The sequence below is a fragment of the Lytechinus pictus genome, chromosome 13, assembly GCF_037042905.1.
Source record: "Lytechinus pictus isolate F3 Inbred chromosome 13, Lp3.0, whole genome shotgun sequence".
In the NCBI taxonomy this organism is placed as follows: Eukaryota; Metazoa; Echinodermata; class Echinoidea; order Temnopleuroida; family Toxopneustidae; genus Lytechinus; species Lytechinus pictus.
The window spans coordinates 4,165,841-4,190,095 of NC_087257.1; the positions used below are offsets into that span (position 1 = coordinate 4,165,841).

At 37.9% G+C, this 24,255-nt stretch overlaps 1 protein-coding gene across 1 annotated transcript; it reads right to left on the minus strand.

Annotated features, from left to right (window-relative positions):
- Positions 1-335: 335 nt before the first annotated feature.
- Positions 336-21,940, minus strand: LOC129274843 (sulfotransferase 1C2-like). The gene is made up of 6 exons (XM_064108792.1): positions 21,817-21,940; positions 11,868-11,984; positions 10,389-10,515; positions 5,380-5,474; positions 3,715-3,913; positions 336-1,613 (listed from the first exon to the last, which is right to left on the minus strand). Exons 1-6 carry the CDS (start codon positions 21,916-21,918, stop codon positions 1,507-1,509), a joined length of 747 nt encoding a protein of 248 aa, XP_063964862.1. The 5' UTR covers positions 21,919-21,940; the 3' UTR covers positions 336-1,506.
- Positions 21,941-24,255: the final 2,315 nt, after the last annotated feature.

The following is a 24,255-nucleotide window of genomic DNA, read 5'->3' on the forward strand; positions in this document are numbered from 1 at the left end:
GTCTGTAATAAAGTATTATAGTGCGCCCGCTTTCCGATCGTCACTCCGAATCATTCCTTAAAATGTAAGTCATACTTATATTGGGCTATTATTTTTTTTTTTCTTACAGTCTCTAACTGCCTAACATTGTATTGTATATTTCTTTCTTTGTTGAGCAGGCTTTCCTTTTGACATAAATACATGCAGGTATACTTTACTGAGGCACGGAAAGCATAACAAAACATATGTTTTTGGTTGAAGAAAGATTGTGGTCCATTTTGAAAGCCAATGTACGAGCATGGCGTTCAGGTAATTGCAGTTTACATAATGCCTATACACGTATAATTCAATTCAGCTCAATTCAATTCAATTCTTTATTCCATTTCCATTCAAAACATAATACAAAGTAATATAAATCGGATACAATGGAAATGGGGTGGGGTCCACTAAAAGCAAAGCTTGTAAAGTGTGGATCCCCTTGGAAATGAAAACAAAAATAGAAATAAGTTTAGCCTAAAAAAATAATGCTTTAAGCAAGTGTTTAGATCCAAAGTGAATGACGTTGTTAAATGTCATTCGATTTCATTATGGTCCATGGTTTATTGATTTAAAATGAATTTCAGTCCAACCTTGTCATTGTAACAATATTGAGACCTTCAACTCTGAACTAAGACCTTTCTTTTCCAGCAAGTGTGTGAATAATGTGTCACACGTTTAAGGAGCCGGCGCGCCATAAAACGCGCCGCGATGGCACTAATCACAAAATGCTCTTCATTATCATCATCATCATCACCATCATCATCGTCACTACAAGTACTTGTTTTTTTTTCCCTCATAGATAGGCCAACTCAAATATGCTAAGTTCATGAGGCGCCTGAATCTTAACGTCTTTGGTTTTTTTTAATATTGTACTCATATGAAAATTTACGATCTTCCTGCACGACTCAATTACACATTGTCTTAATACTTTTTTTCATCAGATATTATGCTCTTCATGAATTATTTTTAATCCATATTTCGTCCAATTGCCAACTCATCTACTATCATTCGGTCTCCCATCAGTTCGTCCACTATCCACACACATGGTCTAATTGCCAATTCGTCCACTCACCATTTCGTCTAATAACTAATTGGTTCAATAGCCATTTAGTCCAGTATACCATTGGTCTAATTGGACTAAGTGTTAATTGTGCAAAATGAATGAAAATAAAATGGATATTCGACCAACTGGTTATGAGACGAAATGGTCATAGACAAAATGGTGATTGGACGAAGTGATAATTGGACCAAATGGTTATTAGACAAAAGGGTTGTTAGACGAAATGTTGAAAGACGGAATGGCATTGGACTAAATGAAAGTAGACCATATGGTCGGTAGATGAGTTGGCATGAATTAAGTACTGATAGGAAACGTACACAATGCTTATAAAAACGAAACTATTTTATAGATAGAAATTAATATTCAATAAGTTCTATCACTCGTGTCAAAGACAGAGCCAATTAAAACTTTCTGCCTAAACAGCAATCCTAAAACTCGAATTCAAGTCCAGATCCCGCCATTTGCTTCTCATATAGCTCGTCAAATCGTTTATTTTGGTCATCAGTGAAATGGTTTTTCCAATCCCCAACAACACCTGGTGAAGAAATAAAATAAGAAAAAGAATAAAGATCAGAAGATTGAACGGAAAATGTGATTATTTTGTCTTCTTGCTTATTTTTTTTTTTTATTGTCGTTTCTTGTTGTAAAAACGGGAATTATGTGATTATTCCGTGGAGTGGTCTCGGAACCATTTTGAAAAATTAGGGAGAGGGGGCTGAGCCAAAAGGCGGGGTGGGGCCGCGGCTAAAAATGCTTAAATTGTAAAACGACTGTCCTTTTCACATTTCTGAAGTCTCATGTCAGAGCAGTGGCGTAACTACCCCCCCCCCCCCCTCCATCGACTGACCAAAAACAAAAACGGGGAAAAGGGGGAAAAGAGGGAGAAAGTAAAAAGAAACGTAATGGAAAAGAAGAAATTATTGTTCATTATAATGTTATATCATATTATAATTATGTTATATTACATAAGAAACATTTTTTCATAAATTTACGAAACATAATTTGCTCAGGGCCAATGTATTCATTCTTCCTCGTGCTCGCGTTGTCTGTTTAACGAGAAATATAATCCTGTTGTACTAAAACCTCCCGTTTTTTATGTAACAAGTCAATATACACCGAATGTATTTCCTCGCACTTCGATATATTATTGTTTTAAGGACAATAGTATGCTTCTTTTTCAGGACTACTTAAAGTGATTGCCCCATTTTAAGGTCTTAATATAAAACATTTCCTGCCCGTGCTTACGTTCGCATTAGTGGGTTGGTGAGATATGTCTGCTCTCCATGAATTCCTAGAATCAGTCCTTAAAATGTCCCTTTTTCTGATCTGAATATCAAAAGTTTTCAGCTCTCGCTTCGCGCTCGGATCATTTGGTTAGTGAAATACGTATGGTCTTAGTGAATTCCTACAAACAAGCCTTAGAATGCCCCTCTTCAGGTCTGAATTTCCTAAATTTTCAGCTCGCGCTTCGCGCTCGCAATATTTGATTAGTGACATGCGTATGTTAATAATCATGATTAAAATGACTACAAGTGCTTATATAATGTGTTTAAATGTAATTCTAACAAAATCAGTAAGAGCTTGGCACTCGCATTAGATAATATGGTGAGATATGTATACTCTTAATGGATTCCTAAATATAGTCATTAAAATCTCCCTGTTTGAGGTCAATATAATTATACAAAAATTTTAGCTCGCGCTTCGCGCTCGCATTGTTTAGCGAGACAGGTACGTATCATGATTACAAAAATTTGATTATAATGTCCCTTTTTAGGTCTGAATATTAAAAAAATTTCAGCTCGCACTTTGCGCTCGCATTATTCGATCAGTGAGATACATATCCGTTTAATGGCACTGCCCTTGAAATTGCCTCTATTAGGTCAGTATACCTGGCAACTGAGCGCGCGAAAGTGACTCAAAATTTTTGCTGGTGCCCCCCCTCCCCAATGCCGTGACTCACGGTACGCCACTGTGTCAAAGTATAGTCATGGTGGTAACCGGGAGCGGCGCCCCATGGCCAGGGGTGACTGCCCCCCTATTTCTTTTATTTCAAACAGGGACGTCTCCCTCTCACGTCCCTGTTTCAAGTAGTAAAGAAGGAGAGAAGGGGAAGAAAGGAGCGGTAAAAAAGATAAAAGCAATAGACATGCATGGCCCTTGTTACCTCAGGACTTCTATTATTCTCCTCTGCAATTATCTTCTTTTTGTTTCTTTCTATTGTTTTTTTCGTATCATGTCTACCGGCGTACCCCGCCACAAGCTTTGCTTTCAACAGGTGCAGGGATTTACGAATCCTCTTATGAAAATAAGATCTCTCTGTTGACTTCGTTCATATTTATATTTGTTGTTCTCCAAAGGAACTTTTGCTGTGCTAGCGCCACGAGCGTCTCCGGACGGTGTGTATGTTTAATAAGTTATCACTATTATTAATTATTATTAAACAAATCTCGTAGATATTTACATTCTTTATGATAAAATGAATGAATTACTAAAATGAAGAAATTTGTGAAACGGAAGAACATAACTGTATGAAATGAAATCAAAAATATATAAACTGAATGAAAGCTGTCACCTTTACTTCGTCACCCCCCCCCCTCCAACGAAAATACCCTCTTCGCCGCCCTGGTAGCTCTTACCCTTTCTCATAAATGATTCGTCTTTTGGTTTCTCCATTCCAGCCTGCTCTATACCCGCCATTATCAGAGTATCGGGATTTGATGCAGGGTTGTTCTTCATTGCCTTGAACGTCGAAGCTTCTGCGATTTTAGCGATGACGTCATCAGAGGGGGACTTCCCCATGAATTCGGCTATCTGTCGTACGGCTCCTGTAAGATCCTGAAATTTGTTTGAAATGATATTCTTAATCTGAAGTCAGTTAATATAAACGAAACTGACTCCAAACCAACCCATATATATAAATATTTTTTTGCTGTGTGTATGTCTGCATGAGGGGGGGGGGGGGGGGGGTGAGTGTGTTCGTTTGGGTGTATGTGGGTGCGTGAAGTGGATACACCGGATCCTTTCTTTTTTACATTATAACTTTTATTCAGTTACATTAATCATTAAGCAATGGGAGATGACTTTTTCGTGGGTTTACATAACTACTGAAATATACCTTTGTCAATAAGTTTTATAAGTTATGATTAGCTGGTTTTTATTTTTTTTATTTTTTTTTTCAATGAATAATCTAACCGCCTGTAATATGAATATGTCAAGAGTATGATTTCCGTACAAGATATTTTTTTAAACAGTACAGTATTATGAATAATTATTTGCCTTTATAAACCGTGTTTTGTTTGATGTACATAGTAACATTTGCAATGTACCATTACTTGTATGATTTGAAGTGAATGGATTTAATAATTACTATTTCTACAAAAAAGAGTAAAGCTTTTTTTCGGTCTAGGCCCCGTAACAAAAAGGTTAGCACTCGATCGTATTCATGATTTTTAAGATTGATTGTACACGATAGTTAATGTAATCAATCGTAGACAAATATTCTACGATGATTGCTAAGCTTTTTTTACGGGCCCTTGGAGTCAGTTTTGCTTGTGTGAATGATGCATTTATGGATGGCACTTTACATGTTAATTGATGGGTAAACCAAGATCATCGAATAATAATAATAATAATCCGCTTTAAAAGCGCTTAATACATCGGAACGACGTGTCTAAGCGCTCATCGGATTCAATCAGCCATTCCCGCACACAATGTATGCACATCCTCTACTCCCAGGGTATTATTCCAGTCAGTCGCCGGTGAGGCGCACACAGTACTGGACAAGCTACAATGACTTTCACATCCTACCGGGTACCCATTTAGCACCTGGGCCGAGAGTGGCAAAGTGTGGATTAACGCCTTGCCAAAGGACGCCAGACCGCGGTAGGATTCGAACACACGACCCTCTGTTTACAAGGCGAGAGTCAGAACCACTACACCACGGCTCCTCCACCAAGATGCAAATAATACTCATATCTGACTATTATCTTGTCCTAACGAGAACACAGTAATTTTATAGTTTATTATGCATATGACATAATCTCAAAGCGCCCTCCTTCAGAGGATATTGGAATACGCGCAATAAGAGCAGCATATCACCAACAGATGCAAGTCAATGGCTTCAGCCTCTAAGATGGCGGTGCAATGACGTCAGCGCATAAGGTCTGTTAAAGAAAAACACATTACCAGTGGCGTACCTGAAAACATCGTCAGAATGGGGCAACAAGAATGAAAAGAGACATATTTTCTGATCCAACTAAAACTATTCTCAAATGTCGTTTTTTTTTACCGATAAAGCCTACCTTCTTCATATCTTCGTACTTGAGAAAGAGAACATTAGGATGGTTTCTCTTTCTCCACCATGGTAACACGTTTTCAAACCAGGATCCTTGAGGAGCTGTGGGGGTGAGAACCAGTTTGAATAAACTAATCAAATTTTCACATATTCATACTTTAGAAAAAAAAAACAATATTAGGATTCAATTCAATTCAATTCTTTATTCCATTTCCATTCAAAACACAATACAAGGTAATATAAAGTAATATAAATCAAGTAAAAGTTTACAAACGAGCATTCTTACTTCGTAAAAAAAAAACAGTATAATATTGAGCATTAATGGAAATGACGGGGGTCCACTAAAAGCAAAGCTTGTAAAGTGTTGATCCCCCTTGGAAATGAAGAAAATATTGTCGACTTATTCATAAATGCGTATATATACATGAAAGAAAAAAGAGAGGGAACGAAAAGGTCGAAATCATATTGATGTAAACATAATTACTGAACAAATGCAAAGCTATTCGCACAAAGCTTCGCTATGAAGAATATGTTGCGCACTAGACAGAAGAAAAAGCAGAAAGAGAGAGGGAATGACAAGATAAAACAAGAGACAGGACAGTACCAGACAAGATAATAACATAATAAGTAAATAAAAATAAAAGGAGGAAAAGTCAGGATGGGGAAGGGCTGACCACAAACCAGCTCGATCTGGTGAAATAACAAAAGATGATATAACTGGACAATATAAGATAAAAAAAAAAGATAAAACAATAACAATGAAAAATGTAAGGATGATAATCAAGATAATAAAGTGTGAATCCGTTGCGAAGAATATAGGAATGAAGCAGGATAAGTTTGAGTTTACGTTTGAATTAATTTAAAGAGACACTGTCTTTAACATTATTAGATATGGAGTTCCAGAATTTAGGACCGTTGAATATTAATGTATTTTTGGCCAGTAAAGTTCTGTAAAGTGGTTTATGAAGTTCGTCAGACTGTCTCGTGGGGGTAGTTATGATAAAATTGATTTTTAGGGAATATGGCATAAAAAATATGGGGAAGTGCATTATTATTATAACTATTAATGAAGTGCCCTAACCGTAGTAAATACAGGTCTTTGACTTTCAATAATTTACTTTCTAGAAAAAATGGGTCCGTATGAGGACGGAAAGCTGTACTACAAATAATACGAAGTGCTTTCTTTTGCAAAAGTAACAATTTATCTAATAAATATTGATGGTTATCACCCAAATAAGAATCCCGTAGTTTAAATAAGGCAAAATTAAGGATGAGTAAAGCATGATTAATGATGTGGAGGGAATGCAAAATGTTAGCTTATTAATAATACCTATATTTCGTGAAATTATTTTCGATATATTTTCAATATGATTTTTCCAAGAAAGTTTACTGTCAACTGTTATTCCAAGAAATTTGGTGTACGGTACCATTTCTAGTGGGGTATTATCAAACATAATGTTCATCTGTAACTTGTCTATGGTATTACTAAATAACATGTATTTTGTTTTATTAAGGTTCAAAGATAATCGATTTTCTCTTATTCATTCAGTAACATTAATAAGTTCAGAATTGATAACATCAACTAAAGTTTATGGATTCTAATGAGAAAAAAAAATAAGGTCGACTCATCTGCAAACAAGATAAGGGACAATATTTTGGATGATCTACATAAATCGTTTATATAAATTGTGAAAAGAAGTGGGCCCAATAAGCTACCCTGAGGAACTCCACAGTTAATATATTTCAAATTGGAGTTGTGATCTTTAACAAAAACGTATTGTTGTCTGTTGAATAAGTAGCTCCTGAACCACTCCTAGGATAATTTATTATCCTCCACCATGATAATACGTTTTCAAACCAGGATCATTGAGGAGCTGAAATATTTTTTTTTAAAGTATGTGAATTCCAAAAATCTACTCCGCCCCGTAAAGTTTACAATAAAGCGCATCAGCATTCGACATTTTTTTTAATATATCGCTGTAAATAAGCGTAATTTATACAGGAAATGTGCTTATACCATGGGTTCAACCGATCGTTTTAAAAACTACCTTTGTAAATTCGGGCCAATAACGGCTTGACATACGTACGTCGGCGTCAGCCGGCTAAAACGTCCAGGTGATAGGACCATTGATTTAAAAAAAAATGCATAGACACATGACACGATTAAACAGTAGATTGGCCATATAAACACAAGACACCACATGCACACGCAGGAGATAAAGTGTGGAACTTTTGAGCTCTTGATCTTTGTGGGTATTCGCTGAACTCAAAAGAGCGCCTTGTTGCTGTATCCATTTTTTTTTAAGTATCGATGGGTGTCACGGTGAATTATCGGATGGTCTAATACAACATGGTCTACTTATCAGTTCGTCCAACTTCACATAGTCTAAACTCATTTCGTCTACAACCAGTTCGTCTAATATCCAATTCGTCTAATTCCCACTTGGTCTAATATCCAATTCGTCTAATTTCCATTTGGGCTAATAACCAGTTGGGCTAATTTCCACTTGGTCTAATATCCAATTCGTCTAATTCCCACTTGGTCTAATATCCAATTCGTCTAATGAGCAGTTGGGCTAAAACCATTAAGTCTAATTTCCAGTTGGTCTAACACCACTTGGTCTAATTATCATTTTGGCTAATTACCACATGGTCTAATTTCCATTTAGTCTAATGTCCACTTGGTCTAATATCCAATTGGTCTAATGACCACTTGGTCTAATCGCCAATTGGTCTAATGACCAGTTGGGCTAATCGTCACTTGGTCTAATTTTCATTTGGTCTAATTCACACTTGGTCTAATGACCATTTATTATAGTATAGCATCATTCATTATTATTTATTTTATCTAGAATGAGCAAATATGGTATGTAATGGATAAATACCATGCATCAGTTAATACATATCGCCAGGATCCGGAGGGGTAGAGCCGGGGTAGGGCTGGCGGGCGCAAAACCTCACCGTGAAAGACTATCGATGATGAGATAGTCGCTCATCAAATGAATTATTCTAATCAAATAATTCTTATAATTAGGCCTGTATATTGAGTATAAGATGATGATGATGAAAATTAAATCATACTCATAATCATTACATCACCGCATGCACATTTACAGAACAATAAGTTGGGGACCTTGTAGCTTATAATGGTCGAATGGCGGGGTTTCATGAGAATAAAATTATTATGAAGAAAGGAACGAAAATATAATGTAATTGATTGTGTGGATACGTATTTGGTAAACATGTTTATGCCTCTTTTAAATCATTGTGATGCACCATTACGGACGAGACTTGAACTTGATGGCCTACGGTAGTTATGCAGTTTGGGGGATTCCAAAACTACAAGCCATTAGATCATGTAATTTTGTTATGAATATTTTGTTTAGTTATTTCAATAGTTAGTTTGGAGGCAAATAACAGACCAATTAGATATAATTTGATAACAATATACAGGTCTGTCGGGTTAGCTCCAACAACATCACTGCGACCATCTTGGTAGCAGCCACATCATTCTGACGTGTAATAACACAGTATAGTCTACGCTTGGAGACCTATATCAGTTATCACCACAGTAGTCATTCATCTTATATATCTTCTCATTCCTTTTTTTTTGTTCTACTTCTTCGCCTCCTCCTTAAAATGGATTGGCAAGGTTCCCACCCCATCAGGGAAATCAAGGAAATCAGGGTTTTTTTACGGTTTCTCCAGTCAGGGATTGCCTCAAATTCGGGGAAAATGCCTCAATTTATTGAGGGCAAAATCAGGGAATTTTGATCGGCCCAAAAGTCGAAAGCACGATAGTCATTTAGACTCTGTTATATTTTGTTGTATATCTGATTAAAACAGCATTCAATGAATGACATGTTCTGGTGTTTTTTTTAGTGTAGCCTCTTTTATTATAGGCCTACTGGTACATTATACATGCATATAACTAAAAAAATAATAATACATGTAATTTACTGCAAACTTAGAAAACATGAGAAACTGGGAACGGGTTTAAATAATTCGGGAATTTTTTTACTTCATCAGAGAAAAATCAGGGATTTTTGTTTTCTTGATAGTTGGGAACCATGATTGGGTAATTAAGCCAGCGTTAACTATCTACAGTAGATCGTATACATAGAGGTGGATAAATAAATAATATCGTATTTTTCCACCTCTATATTATAGCGTAATTTTACAGAAAAACAGCAAATTTGATTGTTTTTCCCCAAAACCTTCAAAAATCCCCTGAAACAGACAAAAAAAATCCCCAAAGTTTGTTTAATCCCCATAATTTTTTCGTCCCCACAGGCTTTCGAAAATCCCCATATTTTCAAAATTCAGTTGGGGACGAAATATACGTCACTCTAACTGTACTCCAATATCGAGGGGCGCGCGAGTGAAGATTCGAAGCCGGCGCGCGGAAAGTAACTTAAAAATTTCACAAAAAATTTGAAAACAAGTCACCATGCAGACTTTACAAATTAGACCAAATGGCATGTAGACGAAATGAATATTAGACTATCTGCATATTAGACCAACTGAATAATGGACCAAGTGAGGATTAGACCAGCTGCACATTGGACCAACTGCAATATAGACCAAGTGAGGATTAGACCAACTGGTATTAGACCAACTAGTATTAGACCATCCGACTATTAGACGAACTGGAATTAGACCAAATGCAATTAGACCAAGTGACAATAAAATACATTAGACGAAATGGCAATTAGACCAAATGAAAATTAGACCAAGTGACGATTAGCCCAACTGGGCATTAGACCAAGTGGCTATTAGACCAAGTGGTCATTAGACCAATTGGCTATTAGACCAAGTGGTCATTAGACCAAGTGGCTATTAGACCAAGTGGTCATTAGACTAATTGGCTATTAGACCAAGTGGTCACTAGACCAAAAGAGAATTGGACTAGGTGGGTTTAGCCCGAATGTTGTTAGCCCATCTGATGATTAGACCAAGTGATAATAGACCATCCGTCAGTAAACCGGTGTCACATCCCCTTTTAGAAAGACTTACCCCTATTGGCGAGAAACTCCTCAAAGAAAACATCCCACGATTCATACGTAGGAAGTCCCGGAACATAACGACAGAAATGGTAGTAGGAGACAGCCGTATCCTTCGGGTTTCTGGCTATGTAAATCACCTGAAATTAAAGCATCTCAATCACGTTAGTAGGAGCCGCGGAAGCCGGGAGGGGGGCATTAGCCCCCTTCCCCCACTTTTTTCCAAAACCGTATAAAAACGTACAAATTACCATATGACTGTGATTTTTTGCATGGTCAGCCCCCCCCCCCCTACTTTGAAAAACGTTCTGCCCCTGAGTAGAGAGACTTAAAGTGACATCGTGACTGTTTGATTGTTTTTTGTTTTTTTTTCGTTTTGTTTTTGTTTTTTGTATTTTGCATATGAAGAAATAACGCAACATTTCAAAAACCTAAATCCTTGTTAATTTTCAACCGTTTTATTTATTTCCTCATGTTTTCATTTTTAACGTCTGGTGATTATGGGGAAAAGGCCTGGAGAATGTATTGATTCGTGTTTGTTTGTGTGTTTGTTTTTGGCTTTGGGGCCGGGAGATTCACATAATCAGATAATGGGGAATTGTTAAACTTGGCCTGTTAAACCAAACTGTTTCGTATACATGTATATTAATTCATCAATCATTGGCGGGTTTGCGTTTCCATCTCTTGTGACCGTGAGGCAGATCGCAAAATCAAGGAAGAGAAGGTGATCTACAGTCTCGGGACACTATCCTATCCTATCGTATCCTATCTCGTTCTTTAGGAAAGAAAGAACGAGATAGGATACGGTCATACTTAACTATCACAATAGTCTGTAATTACAGACGCTTGTGATGAAGACGAAAGCTAAAGCAAATAATGGTGTCCTGCGTCATCTGTTGAGTTGGCCTCGCCTCATCTCATTATGTTTAATATTCACAACTCAACAACGATTGGTAGAAGTAAACTTATCATCACACTATGTATATATATATATATATATATATATATATTTATTTATATATATATATATGAGCTTTGTATCCCAGACGTGAGGTTTGCGTCGAAAATTTGGAAAATACTTGGAAATAAACTTTGTTGGAACTGCAATGCATGACCTCTTTGTCTCTTATATATTATATATATAGAGAGAGAGACAGACAGACAGAGGGGCCACTTCAAAGAAATAGAAAGCTGCATGAAGTAATTGTTGTTCGTTGTGAATCCATTCTACCAAAGAAAAACATCACCACTCGGCCAGCTAGCACCTGAAGGCCTCTGTGACAACCTCTAATTATTCTCGGTTATGTATATGTTGTGTTCCGGTTCCAAAATGTTAGTTTCTTGGATACCTCGAGCGTCAACTAAAAGAAAACATACCCCTTGGTGAACAACGTTACAAACTTTTCGAGTTTAAAACGGGTGGTACCTACGGAGGGCAGAGGGAGTGACGGCCCGCCCTATATTTTTTTTAAATCTTTTAATTCATCTTTACCTTTGCTTTCGGATCATCAGTTCGGATACCTGGGGGTAGGAATGGCGAGTGACAGTGAGATTTGAGCATCCTTGGAGATGGCATCTTTTCGGCTAAATCAACAAAAGCTGGTGATGTCTGAAATGACGTAATAAAATTAATATTCATTATAATGGCGTCATACTCAATATCGATCTTTAATTCCAAAACGATCACGGAAATATTTTTTTCTACTTACACGTGGGCCCAGGCATAACGGTTGTATTCAATATTAGCCAAGAAATAATAGTTGGATTTATACAGTGCTTTTTGCCAAGGAATACTAAGCGCAACTATTATTTCCCCGACTTTAGCTCGAGCTACCCCTTCATCGGCAGCGCTCAGTCCATACCGGGTACCCTGAGTGAATTCACCTCACCTGAGTCGAGGGTAGCTATTTCTTGCTGAAGGGAAACATGTCGTGTTGGCATTTAAATTCACTACAATTCCAACAATTTACAAAATACAAAAAGCGAAAATGGGATTTTTTCTTTGAATGAGTTGTGTGAAAGATTGACCTTGATAGTTACTCTAGACTTAGTTTCCTCTCTAGGTGATGTTGTATTGATTCTTGAAAAAGGTCACCTTCAACACATTTCTTTATAATAGTCCAGGCAAAATAACTGATTTTGGGGGTCAACCGCAAACAAACTGCAATATAATTTTTTTTACCACAGTGCATTTCCCTGAAGTCCCCAAAATGACATACTAAAAGTCCAGAAAAATCCCATTAGTGGAAAGACGTCTAATTTGCATAAATCCAAAATGGCCGCCAAATTTTCGGAAAATCTTAATTTTCATTCATAGATTTTGACATGAACACTTAATTGCCAAAAAATTGGTGTCATATGAAAGGGAAATAAATTTCCTACAATTTGATACCAATTATAGGGGATAAATAGGTAATTTGGCAGAGATTTTAAGTAGAAAACTGAATTTTTTGCCATTTTTCCCCAAAATTTAAAATTTTGGAAATACATGATTTTACATAAATCTAAGAAAGATAGAGCAATTACCTTGAAATGTTTCAGAAAACTTTATTGGTATGCTATTATTATGTGGATGCATTTTTAACTTGGTTTCATTCTTTTTAACAAATTCATGAAGTATCAAAGTTGATGACTCAGATTTCACAAATGTCGTGTTTTGTATGCTTTTTTTGTAGACTGATATGCATAATGTATAGTGTATAGTTTATCTACGCTTTTTAGTCCAGGAAAAATAACCGATATTGGAAGGTCAACCGCAAATAAATTGCAATATATTTATTTTGCCGCATTGCATTTCCCTGAAGTCCCAAAAATGACATACTAAAAGTCAAGAAAAATCCCAGTAGTGGAAAGACGTCTAATTTGCATAAATCCAAAATGGCTGCCATCATGAGAACTTAACATGTATATTGGTAGTAGTACTGTCATTGGCCTGATAATAACATATTTGCAAATCATGATTAGAGCATGAAACTTTCACCATAGTTACTTCTTGTATCACACTTTGTTTTAAGATTGGAAAGCAAGTCATATATGATCTTTGATGACCTCTAGATGTCACTGACATCGACGTCAAATGCCTCAAAATATCAGTAAAATGATGTTTTTCATCATTTAGTTCCTGATAAGCTTCCTGATTGCGTCGTAAAATAGTTATTTGGTTTCAACTTATAAGGCCTTATGATATTTCAGAGAGTATTGGTAAGTATTGCAGGGTTTGAACTTTGACCTCTAAGGGCCATCAAAAGGTCAATGACCTTATATACAGTATATGATTATTGATAATTGACGCCACTGGTTTACAATTAACATGAAGATCGTGTACAATAAATCCTGTAATCATGCAGTTCAGTTACAATGACATTGTGTTTTTATTTTTTGCAGATCTAGGGGTCAACCTCCAAATAATTGCAGTGGATTTTACTTACCACAGTGCAGTACTAAAAAACTCAAAACGACATAATAAAAGTCCAGAAAATCCAAGATGTTGAAATACACCTAATTTGAATAATATTAAAAAAACCACCAACTGAAATTGTTTTCCATATCTTCCTAATGTTTGCATGCCAAGAAACCAGTTTGTAAGGTAATATCGTGACCTATGATTTTCCATGTGAGGTCCAAATAAAAAATGATATCAAAATTGGTCTTACATAATCCAAAATGGCCACCAAAATCACTTAAAGTTTGGTGCAATTTAGTAACTGTCAAGTTTAATTTTGAAAACTAAGAAATTTTAAATGTCTGTTAAAATCACATTTCAATATGTGAATATTTAAGTTCTGTATGACACCAAATGGTCTTAATTGGAATAGAATAAAAATGGCTGCCAATAACGTACTTTGAAATATGTCTATTCCTACTATCTGCTCATTACTTTATTTTGTATTTCTACTACTGCTTCTATAATTACTACAACTTACACTGCTTAAACTATACTTTATTATATTTTTTGGGTTTCTTAGCATTATTAACAATATTCATTGGTCATTGCATATGCAGATATTAACTGATGCTGATACCTCAAGCCATATACAGACTTGCTTATCCTAGCAAGTTGAGATTAACCCATTTGTAGAAGAAGCACAGTTAAGCCACCTGTACAAGAAGTGTAGACCGCCCAGCTTTAGAAGTAGGCACCTGTAGAAGTAGTACAGATCAACACACCTGTAGCTGTAGAATTAGTGCAGATAAGCAAAACTGTACAATGGAATATGGTATATAAAGCCTCAGATGAATAACTGCAGGTTAGCCCTCCTTTTACCTAGAAAGAAATACTATACATCTGTAGACATCTGTTTACAGATCGATGTTCCAGTAGCTGTAGAAGTAGTGCAGATCAGCATAAATGTACAACGGACAGTGACAATTAAGTAGTGCAGAGCAGCCCAATATGTCAAAGTGTTGATCACTTAAGAAGTGTTGACAACCCACAGAAGAGCTTACCTATTGAAGTAGTGCAAATTGACCCAACTAGAAGATCAGATAATCCTCTGTAAAAGTGTGTAGGTTACTCATGTTGCAGAAGAAGTGTAACAAAACTGCAGAATATCAAAACTACAGAACTGAACGCAAGTTGATAAATCAACTGAGGTAGAAGAGTTTACTTAGAGTAGACAAGTTTTAGTGTTTTTTGTCACCCTCAATTAATTTTCCAGATTTCTGCCATTGTATTTCTGGTATTTTTTTTTTTTTTTTTTGGTGGGGGGGGGGGGGGTTGGTTAATATTATATAAGTGGTCCACATTTATGCAACTGTATTCATTGTACGGGGTTCATTTTTAGAAATATTTGGTTTAGAAAAAAAAAGGTTTTATGTTCCATAGTCTATGCACAGATTAATTCTACCATATAACTTAGGATGCCATGGAGAGCTGTTGCGTTTGCAATGAACCAACTGATGATGGAAGACCAGTCATTGAGCTGAGAGCCAAAGGCAGTATAGGGGTGAATCGTGCAAGCGAAGAGCGTGGAAGTAATATTAGAACGCACCCCGGACAATGTGTCCATCAGCAGTGCCGTCGGGACTTCTGTGAGCCAAATATAATAAAAAGACACAAATCATCAGGTGATATGGTCGGTGATGCTCATGAGCGTTCAGTCCTTCGTTCAAGCAATGAACCTTTTAATTTTAGTAAACACTGCTTATTCTGTGGTAATCCAGCAAAGTATGATGGTAAAAGGAAGGGCTTTGATGTTATCTCTGTCAGAACCAAAGACTTTCAGGAGTCTGTTCAAAAGATTTGTCTGCAAAGAAATTATAAATGGTCTCAACTTGTATCTGGGAGACTTGCATTTGTCAATGATCTTCACGCAGCTGATGCTGTTTATCACAATCAATGCAGTGTGAACTTTAGGACTGCAAAAGAGATTCCTCAGACATTTTCTGTTGAAAGCACAGACACTCCGAAGAAGCCTAGACTCGGAAGGCCAGCACAAGAGATAAGAATGGAGGCATTCTTAAAGGTAGCAAACTTCCTAGAAGAAAATGATGAGGAACAAACCACAGTGCCTGATCTCGTTACAAAATGCAAGAGTGGCTTCAGAACACCGAACATGAGGCATACAGTAAGGTGTACATGAAAAAGAAATTACAGAATCACTTTGGGAAGAGAATTATCATAACTGAGATTAATGGAAAACAGGATGTAGTGACTTTTAGAGACACTGCAAGCTCTATTCTCGTTGGATTCCATAAGCAATCAAAGAATGACTCCCCTGAGCTTGAAAAGAAAAGGATAATAGAGACTGCTGCCAAACTCATTCAGAGTGATGTAAAGTTTCAGGAGACCAAACGTGGGGTATATCCAAGTCCTGCAGATATATCGTCTACAAGCGTAGCACTCGACTTCATCCCAGATACTCTGAAATTGCTTTTGATGAACATGTTTGTTGGCATAAATGTTGACGTAAAAGTGGCATCCATCGGACAGGCCATTATGCAAGCAGTACGGCCCAGGGTCCTCCTTGCCCCTCTCCAACTTGGTCTTGGAGTACAATTGCATCGCCACTTTGCCTCTCGGTTTTTGATAGACACACTGCACTCTCAGGGCTTTTGTTGTTACTTTTTTTGAGGTAAAACGTTATGAAAGAAGGGCTGCCATTTCCCAGGAAGCAGAATTCCCTGATTGCACAGGGGGAGAGAACATTCAGTATGTTGCGGACAATGTTGACCATAATACAGCCACACTTGATGGATCAGATACTTTTCATGGCATGGGTATAGTTGCAGCAAAAACACCTGCTACAGGAAACTGTAAGCCCGTACCTAGAGCGTGTGTGACAGCTGAGGATATTGCTGCTTTTGGGCGTGTCAACATTGAATATTTCAAGGCCTCATGTGATTTAGAACCACTGGTCTACCAGCCCATTGTAGATTTGAAAACACAAGACCCAACATTGAACCTTGATGTCTTGTGGGAGACATCGTTACTGCTTCGGTGCCCTAGACCTTCTTGGTCAGGGATGATGCAGATGGTGAATAAAGGAAATCATCCTGGAAAAGCATCTGTAATGTTTCTTCCCATGATTGACATGAACCCAAGTGACCCATCCTGTGTCTACTCAACACTACGGTTTGTTTGTGCCCATGCTAAACGGTATGATGTTACCCCAGTCCTGACTTTCGACCAGCCACTGTGGTGGAAGGCACTCACAATCATTAGAAGTCAGCCAGCTGATAGTGATTTGAAGAAGGTTGTTTTGAGACTTGGAGGTCTGCACACAGAAATGAGCTTCCTTGGAAGTATCGGGCATGTAATGACAGGCTCGGGACTTCAGGAGCTTTTGGAAGTAGTTTATGCCAGCAACACTGTGGGCAATATGATGAGTGGTAAAGCTATTTCAAGAGCTGTACGTGGTCATTTCCTCGTTGCCGCTGCTTTGAATACCATGACAGTGTCAGATTTATACAACGTGCAGCTCCCAACAAATGAAGAAGAGAAGCTATCTGAAGAACGGCTCTCAACAAATGAAGAAGAAAAGCTGTCTGAAGTACAGCTTTCAATAAATGAAGAAGAGTTGCTATCTGAAGTGCATCTATCTCATATGGAAACCGGTACGGAATACCAGCAAGTTGCATCAGAAACAGATTTGGCAGAAGCACAAAAGCTATATGACAGTTTGCTATCTGGCACAGTATCAGTAAATGAGGTATGTGCGTCAGATGTCATGAAACAGATTCTTGCTAGAATGAAAGCCAAGAAAGAATATATGCAAAACCGTACTGCTATTCTTTGGGTTCAGTATATGGAAATGATAGATATTCTGCGCATGTTCATCAAGGCTGAGCGAACTGGAAATTGGGACCTTCATCTACAAGCCATCCACGACATGCTGCCATTCTTTGCTGCTTCTGGCCATATTCTGTACACCAAGTCTGCCTATATCTATCTACAAATGATGTGTGAATTGCCTCAGACACACCCAGATGTTTACAGAAGATTTCAAGAAGGTCATCATGTAGTGAGAGGAAGTGATCGCTACTGGGCAGGGTTGTCCACAGATCTCATTATAGAGCAGGTTCTGATGAGGAGTCTCAAAACCAGTGGAGGGTTAACTCGAGGAACTGGGTTTTCAGAAACTCAGCGTAATGTGTGGCTGCTCTCCATGCCATCATGTGCTGAGATGAATGATGCTATGCAGAATTTCACTGGTGTAAAGTATGAGACAAGTGATCAACACAAAGACCTTTCAAAGTTAAGACAAAAGAGAGATGTGAATGACACACTACTGTTGCTAGACTACCTTGAGGAAAGGAGTCCATTCAGCCAAGACTCAACTCTACACAATATTGCCAATGTCATAACAGCAGAGACAACTGTTAATGTGGACCAATCTAAAATTGTAGGGAAGAAGATACTGGACTCCTTGGTAACAAAGAATGTTGACGACCACTCTTTCAAAAGAGCTGACCAAGCTGTAACACTTGGTTCAAGAAGTTCCATAAAGATCAGAAATGAATCTGTACAGGTAGACCCACAGTTGCTCTTTCAGAGATTGGTAGCTGTCAGCCGAGAACGTACAGATGAACTGCCTTTGGTTTTCAGCCATGAGTTATGCAGTTATCCCCCTGCACTATTTGAATCATCATATATTCCCTTGAAGGCCAACAAAGCCGCCATAGCAGATGCCTTGTGGAAACTCCTAGGTAATGAACAGCAGCACCTCAGCAGTGATGTGCACTTCATCTTAGATGGTGGGGCACTTCTTCACCGTCTTCCGTGGCCCCGTGGAATTCCTTACGACCACATATGCCAGCTTTATGTTGATTATGTTATCCGCAAATATGGCAAGGCAACCGTGGTCTTTGACGGATATGAAGATGGGCCCACGACAAAAGATGTCACACATCTTAGACGAACGGGCGCATGTCCAGGCCTCACAGTGAACTTTGCAGGTGACATGGTTATAAAATCCAAGAAAGAGGAGTTCCTCGCAAACGAAGTGAACAAGCAACGCTTTATCAACCTACTAAGCAAAAGACTGGAAAGAGCTGGATGTGTTACAATTCACGCAAGGAACGATGCAGATGTTCTGATAGTAACTACGGCAGTGGAATCTGCAAGAGTAATTGATTCCATTCTTGTTGGAGATGACACTGACCTGCTTGTCCTGCTCATCTTCTATGCTGAATGACTGCAAATGACATCTACCTTGTCCCAGAGTCTAAGCCAAATTCTAAGAAGAAGAGGATATTGAACATCAAACAGCTGAAAGAAGCCCTAGGAAGCGTGTGTGACCATATTCTCTTCGCTCACGCTTTTCTTGGCTGTGACACGACATCACGTGTATTTTGACTTGGCAAGGGCATGGCACTAAAACAAGTCATGGAGAATGGTGTCTTCTCTGAACAAGCAAAGGTCTTTGGTAAAACAGGACCCGTTCTGAAAGAAGATGTCATTAGAGCTGGAGAGAAGGCACTGGTCTGTCTGTATAACGGTGAGCAAACAGAGGGATTAGATTATCTGAGATATAGGAAATTTTGTGTAAAGGTATCCACTAGCACATCACATTTAGAAGCCCAAGCATTACCTCCAACCTCATCAGCAGCCAAGTACCATAGCTTACGTGTCTACTATCAAATACTAGAGTGGACACAAACGGAATGTCAATCGCGGATCTCAGACCCTGTACTTGAACGGTTTGCATACATGTGCACAGATTTGTTGAAATAATGTTGTATGATTAGAATTAGAAAAAGAAGAACTATCAAATTGTGGCCATTTTTAATTCATCCAAGTTGAAGTTTACAAAAAGTCACACGGTCAGACAACTATTTTCATTTGAATATCGTTCAAAGTATAAGACCAAGTTCAGCATGGAAGTTATACAGGTCCAATATACCAAATATTTAATATCAGGTGCCACATGGAATTATGATATAGAGGTAGCCAGATTTGAATTATACCAAGCCATGGGTTGATGGAATATGTGTGACCCTAATGCAGTTAATTGAGTTGCACATTTGAGGCATTAAACATCATAAAATACACATACTGTAGGATGATAATGCCAATATATGTAAATTATTGAAAATGGCTGCCATTTTGTTTCTGTGCTAAAATTAAGGGTGGTCATTTTGCAGTTATGCAAATGATAATACCAGTCATAATCATTTAATGCATGGAATTTTTGGCACTCTAGTCACTTTAAAAAATGCATTTTAGGCATCAAAATATCTTCAAGTCCACCCAGGATGAGAAAAACTACCGAAAGCTATAACTGTATGATGGTCGTAATATCAGTCATTTAGGGTATACTAATTAAGAGTGGCGATTTGTAATTAATGCAAACGAATATGTACTTGACCAGTTAAGCTAATAAGGAGTGGCCATTTGAAATTTATGCAAATGAATATGACCAGTTAAGCTAATTAAGAGTGGTCATTTGTAATTCATGCAAATGAATATGACCAGTTAAGCTAATTAAGAGTGGCCATTTGTAATTTATGCAAACGAATATGACCAGTTAAGCTAATTAAGAGTGGCCATTTGTAATTTATGCAAATGAATGTACTTGACAGTTAAGGTAATTAAAAGTGGCAATTTGTGATTCATGCAAAGGAATATACTTGGCCAAAAAATATGTGACTCTAAAACAGTTTTTAGATATGCATTTAAGTTCGTAATACATCATAATATTCAGTGATCCACGCAGGTTAAGAATTAAAATCAATAATTAACATAAAGAATTTTTAAATTCGCAGCCATTGTGGATATTTATTATAATTAAGAGTGGTCATTTTTCCTTCATGCAAATAATCATAACATATTTTTATGTCATGAAGAAACACTGTTCAGAAATATGCAATTCACTGATTAAAACATCTTTATATCCACCCAGGATAAGAAACTCTACCCATGCTTCATGTATTAGTGCAAGTAAAATGTTTAAAATAGCAGCCATTTTGGATTTATGCTAATCAGGCATCTTTCCACCACTTGGATTTTTCTGGACTTTTAGTATGTCATTGGGGGACTTGGTAAAAAATGCATCAATATTCTTATAATTTAAGGTCATTGACCTGACAGCCCTTAGGGGTCAAAGGTCAAAACTTATAATACACATCAATTATCTCTAGAAAATAAAGATGCCATTAAAATCAATATTAAATAACTATTTTGCAACAAACCATGTTTACCAGCAATTAATGATGCAAAAATATCAATATTTTGAAGTCGTTGACCTTAAGTTCATTGACCTCTTGAGGTCAGCAGAGGTCAAATTTGACATGCATCCTGATTTCAAAATAAAGCCTATGGTAATGTATAACACCTTTGAAAGTTTAATGCTTTTATCATGATTTTTTTAAAGTGCTATTATCAGAATAATGTTTGTACTACTATTAATAATCATGACAATTTCTCACGGTAGCCGCCATTTTGGATTTATGCAAATTAGACATCTTTCCACTAAATAGATTTTTCTGGACTTTTAGTATGTCATTTTGGGGACTTCATAGAAATGCATTGCGTTGAAAAAAAATATATTGCAATTTGTTTGCGGTCAAACCTTATTTTTCCTGGACTAAGGAATTATACAAGAACGCAATAATAAAAAGATCGCATGATATTGAAAAAGAATTATTTCTCATGCTTGAAAGGCATGTATAATATTAAAAAAAATCAAAATATAATTAACAGAAACCTGATATTTCAAAAATCTAATTCAGACATTCTCATTATAATTTTTTCCTCATAAACATTATATTATCACGCCGAAACTCCCACATGTCGTATATGCGGATCACCACATTAGTTGAATTGAATTTATCCATGAATATCCTATTATGTTTCCAATCTTTTCACAACATGTACAGGACACGCTCCTTTATTTCATCATGTAATGTATTCAAATTCTGACTTTAGTCATCTTCCTCTATCCTCTGAGGGAGGGCGCTATGAGATCATATGACGTCATATCCATACGATCTATACTTACGGGAATGTTGAACGGGTCTTGCGAGAACTCAAGAAATGGGACCTTCATCATAAGATGGGCGCCTTCTTGCTGGCTGGCATCTCCGTCATGTGTAATCAACATACACAGATGCTCTACCCACGTTGTACCTTAATGATTGGCAAAGAAATAAAAATATACTGTACATAGAAAAAAAATGAAGTGTTGATTATTTCTGTAGAGGTCCGCACAATTGAACCTCCTCCGGTTAGTTCAATACCTATGGATGTTATTACAACACATTTGGTTGTAACTTTTGCAATCATTGGTGCTCTGTTTTCGTAGCTTATGACACTAGAGACTTTTTGCACAACAATGGGAATGGACGTCTACGACGCTAGTTGAATTCGGAAGACTTTTGACCCCGTCGTAAAAACTGTCCTGCGGGGACGCAAAAAATCCTACTTTTCGCAACCACAATGGGAATAGATCTGCGGTTCATATGCAACATTCTAGATGCTATTCCCACAATATTTCACGTGGAATATGGCCTTGGTTATCACCCCCCCCCCATAATATACGGTCGAATATCATAGCATTTATTATGAATCATGTGACAAGTATGACTATGATGATAAGGATAAGGAACCCCTCTCCGCAACCATATCAACTTTGGTAACAATTACAATTCAATTTTAAATTCAATGACAATGACGTGTAAAATGACAGGCTATTTTACACGCTTGTAACAGGAAACAGTCGACACTGCAACACAGGCCTGCAGCATCTGAATCTGGGAGAGCATTGCTACTCAGGGATATAAATCATCCAGCTAGGGCTGGACACAATACTTCCAAGAGTTGTCAACTCCCAGTTACTACAGGTCAGAAAGCGGGATACAGAGTAATTCACAGTATCTTGATGATCAAGCCCTCTGCGGATCTAAGATTGTGTTTTCTTCAAAAGAACTTCAGACAACTATCTCCTCTTTAAGGACTGGCAAGGCCTGTGGTCCTGAACATCTTCTGTACACCGGATATAATGCAAGGACTCTTATCCTCATCCTTATGAACTGGATGGTTAGCTGGAAACACATCCCACCAAGCCTCAAGGATGGCCTTGTGATCCCTCTACATAAAGGTGGTGGTAAAGATCAAGCAGTTCCAGGAAATTACAGAGGCATCACCCTAACTCCTGTCTTGGGCAAGCTGCTAGAACTGTTGATTAAGCCCAAACTCATAAATCACTTGCTGGAGCATGACATCCCGGACCAGCTGCAATTTGGCTTTCATCAGGAAAGGTCTTGCTTATTAGCTGGTAAAGCTCTTGACCTAGTCACTGAACTGAGCAAGTCCTCTAAGCAGCCACTGCTCATTGCAATGCTTGACGCCCGAAAAGCATTCGACAAGGTATGGCAAGAAGGTCTGCTCTCAAAAATCTCCTCCACACATCCGTCTGAATTTCTGCTGGATACCATTGCATAATTCTACAATAACTATTCGAGTAAGGTACTATGGGACCACTCAGTGGGCCCATCATTCAAGGTTCTCCAAGGAGTAAGGCAGGGTGGTGTGTTGTCTCCAATGCTCTACACTCTCTACATCGACAATCATTAAAATCCTCAGAGACCACCGTCTGGGCTGTAAAATCAAGAATATTTATGTTGGTGTCATAGCATTTGCTGACGACATAGCGCTTCTCAGCAACAGCCCAACAGAGCTCCAGGAGATGCTTAATGTTACTCTACAATGCACCAAGGATTGGAGATACAATTTAAACCCCTCTAAGAGTGCCGTTATAATGTTCAACCACCACAAAGATCATGGTCTATCTTGGCACATAGGTGGAGAATCTATCATCGAGGTCTCATCCCATAAACACCTTGGGATTACTAGGACTTGGGATGTACAGTTCGACTTTGCAGCAGAGGCTATCTCAAAAGGATACAAAGCGTTCTTTGCTCTTGTCGGGACATCTCCTTTCAGTGCCAGAGTTGTACCTCACATCGCCGCCAAGCTTTGGTCAACCTTCTGTGTCCCACGCATGCTATATGGCTGCGCTTGCGTGTCCTTCTCCAAGGCCATGTTGAATCGCCTCGACAAAGCTCAGGTACATCTTTTCAAACGTATACTAGGGCTTCCAGTATCTGCTGCTGATGAAGCTGTGTACCTCCTGACAAACATACTGCCCATAAACCTTCTGGTTATGAAGGAGAAGCTTTTGCTTTTAGGACAGATCCTGAACGTTGCCCCTGATAGAACAGAACGCAGGCTATTTCTTCATAGCATCTGTGCCCAACACCCCTTCTGTTCAACAATGGCGATCTGTTCTCATGATGCTAGATCTTCCTTCGCTGAGCGAGCTGTTGGCTAGACCTCCAACCTATAGCCTCTGGAAACGCATGGTGGTGCTAGCAGTGACTGGAGCATCATAGTCCAGGCAAAGTGAGGCTCTATCCAAGAAAGTTTCACTCTCGTTATG

Bases quoted from the DNA above. Each gene is read 5' to 3' on its own strand.
- LOC129274843 (XM_064108792.1), bottom strand. From the start codon at position 21,918: ATGTTGATTACACATGACGGAGATGCCAGCCAGCAAGAAGGCGCCCAT. The intron at 11,985-21,816 runs GTAAGTATAGAT...ACGTCATTTCAG, and splicing joins AAGACCCGTTCAACATTCCC to ACATCACCAGCTTTTGTTGA. The intron at 3,914-5,379 runs GTAGGCTTTATC...AACAAATTTCAG, and splicing joins AGTACGAAGATATGAAGAAG to GATCTTACAGGAGCCGTACG.